This window comes from Antedon mediterranea, chromosome 11 (genome assembly GCF_964355755.1).
Source record: "Antedon mediterranea chromosome 11, ecAntMedi1.1, whole genome shotgun sequence".
Taxonomy (NCBI): Eukaryota; Metazoa; Echinodermata; class Crinoidea; order Comatulida; family Antedonidae; genus Antedon; species Antedon mediterranea.
Window position 1 is genome coordinate 15,564,732 of NC_092680.1, and position 8,774 is coordinate 15,573,505.

General features: G+C 32.6%; 2 protein-coding genes across 2 annotated transcripts; both read right to left on the reverse strand.

Moving 5' to 3' along the window:
* Positions 1 to 328: 328 nt before the first annotated feature.
* On the reverse strand, positions 329 to 3,177 carry LOC140062344 (uncharacterized). Its single transcript, XM_072108518.1, has 4 exons — positions 2,994 to 3,177; positions 2,011 to 2,154; positions 1,310 to 1,490; positions 329 to 1,067 (listed from the first exon to the last, which is right to left on the reverse strand). The coding sequence occupies exons 1-3, from the start codon at positions 3,087 to 3,089 to the stop codon at positions 1,314 to 1,316; spliced, it is 417 nt and encodes a 138-aa protein (XP_071964619.1). The 5' UTR covers positions 3,090 to 3,177; the 3' UTR covers positions 329 to 1,067; positions 1,310 to 1,313.
* Positions 3,178 to 5,257: 2,080 nt separating this feature from the next.
* Positions 5,258 to 7,616, reverse strand: LOC140062893 (juvenile hormone acid O-methyltransferase-like). The gene is made up of 4 exons (XM_072109280.1): positions 7,401 to 7,616; positions 6,624 to 6,952; positions 6,211 to 6,352; positions 5,258 to 5,561 (listed from the first exon to the last, which is right to left on the reverse strand). The coding sequence occupies exons 1-4, from the start codon at positions 7,573 to 7,575 to the stop codon at positions 5,377 to 5,379; spliced, it is 831 nt and encodes a 276-aa protein (XP_071965381.1). The 5' UTR covers positions 7,576 to 7,616; the 3' UTR covers positions 5,258 to 5,376.
* Between the last annotated feature and the right edge of the window lie 1,158 nt (positions 7,617 to 8,774).

Consider the following 8,774-nt stretch of genomic DNA (forward strand, 5'->3'; position numbering starts at 1 on the left):
GTCTAAGTTTATACAAATTCTCCGTCAGAAATCCACACCTTGTGATCTGCGCAGCTCGATCAAGAGGTATTTGTCATTATTCGTGTGTTATTGGTATTTTGGCGACGTTTTCGTCCCATAAGTTATCTAAAAAGAAACTGAGAAAAGTTTTTTTCATCTTCTTCATTTGGCTCAAAACGGTTTTTTAAAATTAATTTTAAAGTCGTCATTTTAGAAACTTTATGCATTGAGAGCATAATTTGATTAATTCATTAGCAATTATGCAATTGATTTTGAGTTAATAGGATTGACATCATGTCTTTCTTTCATATTGTATAAATACCTACAGTTCTGCTATATTTTTTATTTAATTCATACAGAAGACAATATATTTACAATATTATTTTTATTAATAAAACTAAGATATGGTAATTTATACAACTCTTTTCCTCTCCTTACCTTCTATACCCATACACAACAATTTATAATCGTTTTTCTCTCAATAATAATATATTCTTTATAAAAAGGTAAACTTGTTCTTACAATATAAGATTCTATTTTACCAAGTTGACCTCCTATTATTAGTTTTCTGATCCAAGAACTATATACTATACTGTAGTTAAAATGTGTTACATAGCGAAGTAGTTTTAACAAAGTTAATCTTAATCACTTCTGTAGAAAAAGAAAACCCGAAATAATGTTTTCAGTTATAAAATGACAAAATAAACAATTAAAATTCAACCAAAAACTCATTGGCTGGCAGCCAATTTCACTATTTTTTGCTTTAAATTACAGTTATTTAAAGTAAATTGTTTTTTTTTTTTGTCTATTTTTTGTCAAAGTGAATAACTATTAGGCCTATGTGACATAAAAATGATATATTCAACAGCAAAAAAATATTTTTTTAGGGGGACAATACATCTTTAACTACCGTATCTTATACACAAAAACATAGGATTTGTTTTTTCAAGTTGAACTGGGCCTAGGCCTATAGACTACAATTTTCTGATTAAGTAAAATATAATGATAATATCCTGCAGTTGAATGGTCTTCTGGGTCTGGTCATTACGATGAGGATTATTTGTAATCTAAAAAAAAAAATGTATACTATTATATATAAAACAAAATTGATTAAATAATGTAAGTTAATGTATATTAGTCTATTTCTATCTAATGCTTTTTGAGAAATTGATTTCTGAATTTTTCTCTATGCCGTTAGTGAATGGCATAAGCTTCGGAATCTGGACAAAACGGATCTGTTGGCCAGGCGGACGACAATTACATAGAGGTAATAATGACAGCAGAAACAATACACTAAAAGAATGCTAACCTGATCAGTCACGTCTCCATGGGCGTTCCCTACTATCACCATCATCATCACCCTTGTCGTCTTTGTCGTCGCCATCTCTATCACTGTCGCCATCTCCTTGACCAGGACGTTTAAGTGTCCATTCGATATAAATACCATCTTTACCATCATCGCCATGTTTATCCATCTCATGGCTATCCTCCTGTATGAGAACATTTAATTATTATTATTAAAGACGCATACAGGAACATCAAATAATGGTATTATGATTTTTTTTCAGATTACAAAAAAACGTTGTGAAATTATTTAAAAAAAACATATACCGTATTCGAATAATCCCCCCCCCCCCCCACCCTTTCCATAACTTGAATAAACTCCCCTCCTCCTAGAACATAAATTATTTCATAAAAAACGCCCCGTCACACATCCATATATACACAATTTTGTATTATACTACAGGTTCAATTGTTAATAGAATTCATTGACTGCCATGATCAACAATAAATTTACCAAGCATTTTGATACAATTTTATATTCATTATATTAATTAAATATAATTATATATTAATTGTGTTGTACTTATTATATTATACAAGTTACCACATTACATCCAAACGCCCCGGGACGTTTATTCGTATAAATAAAGTAAAAATGTGATCGCTTGCCGTCAAATAATTATATATTTCAAAACATATAGGCCTAGTAATACACCCTTTACTCACCTCGTCATGATCTTCGTTAGCGTATCTACATCTAATGGCAAACATACCCATGAGGACAAGAAGCAATATCACAGCTATAGCAAGAAAGCCGAGAATCTTGAAACCTTTTGTTTTTTTCACTTTAGTTGGAGGGCCGGTTGTTATCTGCAATAATTCAATGTGTATAATAATAAATAATAATGTTTATAATCTATATATAAATTTACGTAAGGGCAAAATTCGAAGCAAGCGTACCGTACCATCTAGTAACAAAATGACCACAAATAGGCATACTACCTGATTGCCCCTCTATAGCGGTTTTTAATATAATCATTATAATATTTTAGTTATAGGCTAAACGTATCAATATCAATAACAGCATCACACACTGCACCGTGTTAAACAAAATGCGTCATAAATTCCTCGTTTATGCTTTGTCATTTTGCATTGTATAGGCCTACACCTTTTATTCCTATCGCCATTGTAGTGTAATCGTGGCATTGTGGTATAAAACGAATCACTGAACCAGTTATAGTGACTAAGGGGCGCGCTGAGGGTCTAAATCCTAAATCCTTCCGACGAACATTATGACATTATGCCTATGCCTACATGGTATGACAGAATGTATTACAGAAGAAATGTCATGTCATGCTATCAACAAGCGCTGTTTATATTGGTCATCTATTTAGAAAAGAATAACACTTTACATCATCAAATGATCATTTATGTAAAATTAACACTGGGTCATAACTGACAGAATCCGTTAGATGCCATTCTATTATCCAATTCTCAGTGCTGTACATCTCCAAATACAACACTATTGGACAAGTATCATGCATGTAATGCTGTATTACCGAATATTTCTATGATACTGGACAAATATAGAGATAGGCTATAGGCCTACTGTACGTATAGAGAATCGGGTGCATTCTATCCGGAAATACCCGTGATATCAAGACCTGATTTTGATATTGATATATTCCTTGAAAATATACAATACATACCACAACAACAGATTCTTCTTTATTGAGATCCTCCTTGGCTTTGGTAACGGAGTCCTTACCGTGATCCTCGCTTGTTTTAGTTGTAGGTTTCACCATTTTCAGTTACGTTTGGTATTCTGGTTTTTATAATTATGTTTAGTTAGTGCGCTTTCATTTCGTTGTGGAGCTATAGTCGAATTTTCTGAGTAATCATCATAACTAATTATAATAACAAAGTAATTACTGAACCATTGGATATTTTAAAATACAGTGATCTCTCTGACGTGAGCTTATTGATTTGAATTGTTGTATTTTACGGTGGTACTATCTTAATGAATAAATTATTATACCAAGGCAATCTAACAACAGCACACTGAGTTCGCCTCCTTTTCAACTCGTAACAGTGCTTTAACCTTATGTCTGGCTGCGACAAATACCAACAGTACTATAGTACATTCTCAACGGTGTATGTGAGGTGAGGTGTAGAACTGACCGGGTCGCAGCCACATAAACCATTTGATCTCCGAGGCTCAGCATCATGTTGTTAGATTGTCTTGATTATAGTATTACCATTCATAATAGAAGGAAACAATATGATTCGGTAGGCCCTATAACTTTTTTATTGGCAGCACCTGCGTGTGTTTCCATCAGAATGATATATTAAATTATATTTAGGCCTAAACTAAATTGTTAATGTTAATTTATGTTAAATTAATGATAATTTGAATTTCTACCTTAAGTTGCTTTTGGTTCAAAAAATGATTTCTTGGCGAATGTAATTAGCGTGTAACTAAAATGTCTAGAGCTTTAGAATTATCTATCATAAAAGACAAACTCAAGTGGTAACGGGACGATTCGGCCCTGAGACGATTCGGCCCAGGGACGATTCGGCCCGGGACTATTTGGCCCGGGACGATTCGGCCCTGGGATGATTCGGCCCTGAGACGATTCGGCCCACTCAAATTTATTGACTTTGACAAGAATTTTAATTAATGTTGAAATAATGCCCTATCTTTGTAGACGTTTTCATAAGACTCCTTTTCACCGCAGTAGACTCACGCCGCCGTCCGAAATCTAATCCGAGTAAAGCAAGTAAAACATGCCTCATGATACGGAGAGAGTTAATTTAAACCTTTCATAATATAAGATCTGAATAATCAAATAAACTGAATCACTTACAATACACAAACATGGTTTGGTGAAAATGATATCAATAATTTTTTTTTCTGTTTTTGCAAGACCCATTTATAAAACACAACTAAATCATACATACAAGCATAAATAGAATAAAGCTAAAGTAGAAACGTTATTATTTCCTGCTATATAATTTATTGTTATCCATCGGGATAAATCGATAGAGTATTAAATATTATCACCCTTTGTTTCTTTTAATATTCTGTTCTGTTAGGCCTATACCAGTACAATATAGTTCTTTCCACAACTTTGGTCCATAAAATGTATAAATCTCGTCTGTTACAAGGTCCTATATTGTCACAATAAGCCTAACTATAAACATAATAAAGCGCAATGGTGATGCATTTGATCTTACATTTTCCATAAATCCTATGTCATTTAATTTGTGAATATTTTATCAGTTTTAAAATAGACAGAACAAGGGAGCTTTTACCCGTTGATATGTTAGTTCTGAAAAGAACTGTTGAGTTACTCGACGTTTCTCACTCCTGAAGAAGATCAAAGCATATTGATCGAAATGTCGAGAAACTCAAGAGTTCTTTTCAGAACTAACATACGTGGTGTACCGCAAACTTATATCAACATTTGATTTCGCCATGCAAACCTTCATACCTTTTACCTCATATAGTATTATAAATAGTGGTCGTGCACATTTAAAAGTGGTCTTAACGTGTATGTTTCTATTTATTTTTGAAAACATCGATTTTGACAATGAATGACATTAAGAGGTCATTTTAAAATCTAACCTTGTCAAATAAATATACAGAAAAACATACATATTTAATTTTTCATTATTATTATTATTAGATTTATCATTAATGAAAAATAATTAAAATGAAAAAAAAAACCTCTAAATTAGATAGGCCTAATTTGTTGCTTCCCGTAATAGGCAATGAAACCTAGCTAAGTATATGTAAATTCCAGATGCTGGAAAATTGAAATAGATTCCATTTTAAAATAAGTATCCACTAAAATATACAATCTAAATGCTTATTATAAAAAAATTAATCACTTGATGTAATACATAACGGCAACAATTTAGAAAAACAGTATCATACTGTTTTTCTAAATTGTTGATGATAAAACTATTCAATTCATTTGTTAAAATGGAAATTACAATGTTCCACATTCTAAATATAAGTGGGAATCTAAACTATAGCACAATTTATTATATGCTGCATATGACAAATAATGCCCAGCAATTTTAACTTCACCCGGATTGGGTTTTTTTGGTCTTTGTAGCTCGGAGTACAATTATATCGAGGGTATAATATTTATTCCCTCGTTGGTTGACAGGAAAATGCTGGTAGCACCACTCGGTGGCATCGTGCACAATCTCAGACCGATATTGCTCTGGTACATAATTCACATGACCAACAAGTGTACAGACATAGCCTGAACGAAATTTTAAAGTAAAATCATTAATGATATAAGAAAAATGGAAAATGTATTTAAAGAACAGCGTTTTAATTCAAAGATTTTATCTATTTGAAAAAAAAAACTTCTATCAACGCCAAAGTTTACAACTAAATTGTGTACAGTATTATTTTTAAATGTAAAACAATATGTATTTATATAAATTAAAAATGTAGGTGGATCTCAATGTAGAAACATGTACAAAATGAAATAAGCAAAAAGCTAAATAAAAACGTAAAACAGCCAGAAATGTAACAGTTCTTCTGGGCCAGACTAACCAATCATTATACCAGGGACACTGAATTGAAATTTATATTTATACTGGGTAACCTCTTCAGTCAAAGACTGGTCTCCCAGAGGGCCCAGTTGGTGATCAGTGGCTGTGATGTACTAATACACCGGGGTAACCCCCTACTCGTCTCGAAAGATGTACTAGGTTCTTTAAAGCGCACACGAGCTAGATGTGTACACTGGACCTACAGTTTATAGTCCTTATCCGAGAAGACTCGTTCTACCACCAGAACCATGGAGTGAGTGAGCCTCGAACCCCTGCCGATGTTATGGCACTTTATACTTAATGAATTTGTGTAATTGTGTAGGTTAGTATGTATTATTTTATTTGATTTACTTTTTAACTGCTCTTTGCTAAAGATCTCAAGTTCATCACATGGTGTGTTCAAGTCTCCATGGACCTCTTCAAACCCAACGGATTTCAACAGCTCAGTGTTTTCTTCTAGTGTCAACTGGTTATGTATTTTGTGTTCGTAGCCCTTGATATTAAAAGTAAAATTAAGCCGTTAATTATTAGATGTGAAATTGGTTGCATAGGCGTCTAAAAGCTGAAATATAATTAGATTTTTATTGTATTCACTATCTTGAATATATTTATTGAAATGTTAGCAGACGTCTAATTTTGAAAACGTTTTGACACAAACACAAAAAACATGTTTCACCACCAGATTTATAATTGACACGAGATTAGATTATCTAACATGTGGGAGTAACACTGTAGTAGGCCTATTCTAAGAGTGTTAGACTTACTTTTAGGTGTTGCTTCCATTTTTCATGATTCTCTAAAAAATATGGAAGTTCTGTTTTGCCGGAACCTAAAAGCTGGTGGCGTGGACCAGCAAACAAAAGAAAACACGTTCCATTTTCGCTTAGACATTCATACATACTCTGGAATGCTTTTCTTTTTTCTTCCACCCAATGCAGTACAAGTACAGACAAAATCTTATTGAATGCACCTCTCCAGTTTGGAAATATTTGCAGGCAGTTGGTGATGTCTGCAATTTCGTATGACAAGTTTGTACGTAATGGTTGGTACTTCTGCCTTGCAACATGAATCATATCTCTTGATTTGTCAAAACCTAAAGAAATGTTTCTCAATTCATTTTTAACCGAATTTTGACATTGTCATTCTTGTCTTATTCTGGAATGATTTTAATTACATCGTTTTGTGTCCAGTCCTAAAATCCTTAACCCTTGTTACTAGACTTTATAATTTAAATAATTTGCAAAGTCAAAATGTTTTTTAAAATGTTACCAACTTTTTTTGTCTTTGGAGTTAACCACCTTTATTCATTCAATGTTTCATTAACAATAATTAAATACTATCTATACATTTTTTCGTTATTTTCTGATCTTTTTTATCCTCTTTATTATCTATATTTTAATATTTTGGCCTATACATATACTTTAGATTATTACTATCTGTCCAATATTGTCCTAATTTATACATTGTTCTTTCTATTACACTATCTTAAAAATATAGGTGGTCATTTGATAGTCAATCATTCGTAGAATTTAACCACTCACCTGTTGCTGAGTTTGCGCTGCCTGCCATATCATACACAATATCACCGCTTCCGCAACCAACATCAAGTATGTTGTCATAGTCATTGACTGACAAATAGGGTTCCAAATAAAGTTTAAACGCAACCTGTTGCCTTGCTATAGTTTTCGAATACAGAGTAGCTTCGTCTACGTTCATTTTGGAATTTAGCTCAACGCACGATAGTAGACTACGATAGAACTACGGCAGTATACTTCTTTGAAAGCGTGAGATCTTTTTATATGATTCACAATATCATATAAAATAATATGATGGTAGACCATACTATTATACGGTACATTAAATGGTATATGTAATTAACCTTTGCTATGAATAAGATATTATGAGAATGTTTATGGCATTTCGAAATAAAAAAGAAAAGAATGATGAATGGATGAATAAATGATATCGGTTAGTAGGTAATCTTTAAATATATCAACTGCAGTTGATTCTATAGTTTAAATTAGACATTTAAAAATAAGAATATCTTGTCACTCTGAAAAGGTCTACGAAAATGCTAGCAGCATGCGCCCTTTTCAGTAGAACAGAGGGAGGAACGTGTGTCCTTCTTAATGTGACCAATAACTAGGTGTTAGCACTGCACACACAATTTCGCTAGAATTTGGAAGTTAACATGGTAATGTAGCTACAAAGGTAATTATAAATAACTTCTTCCATATTATGACACAATTATGCCATCATACTCTATTACTTTAATTTTATCTGAACTATTTATAGGCCTACTATAATTATTAAAAAGGCTCTACATTAATTAATTTGTTTTAGTGAAGAAATACAATAACCATGCTGTTGCTCTGGACACAATACCAGAATCCATATTAAATGGACGCATCTAGGATTTTAAAAAAATGAGGTGGTTTCCCGTTGCTTTCCTCACCTATTTTAGGAAGCTGTCAATCAAGTTATATTCCCCCTACTAAATTACTCATTAATATTTAGCTTTCTTTCTAATATAATTTGATAGACTTCGATCGCACCATAGTACTATAAAGCATGTGTATTCACCATATGTTTAAAAATTATGATGGTAGTTTAAGTATAAAGTGTAACTAAAGCCTTTAATTGTCTATAGCTTCAATTTCCATTTCCAATTTATGTCCACAAAATACATCATCAGCAACATTGTGTGCAACTATTATATAATTAATGAATGTTTATGAGTGTAATGGTACAAATAATGGCATGGTGTGAATGATGCAACAAACGACTAAACTCTGGGCCTAGCAAGGCTAAACGCCTAGGCCTAATACTAACAGGCCTAGGCCTACTATCTAGGCAACTTGAACTAATCTAAGCTAATTATGTTTTTTCCAACGATTCCGCGTCTTGTAGACGCT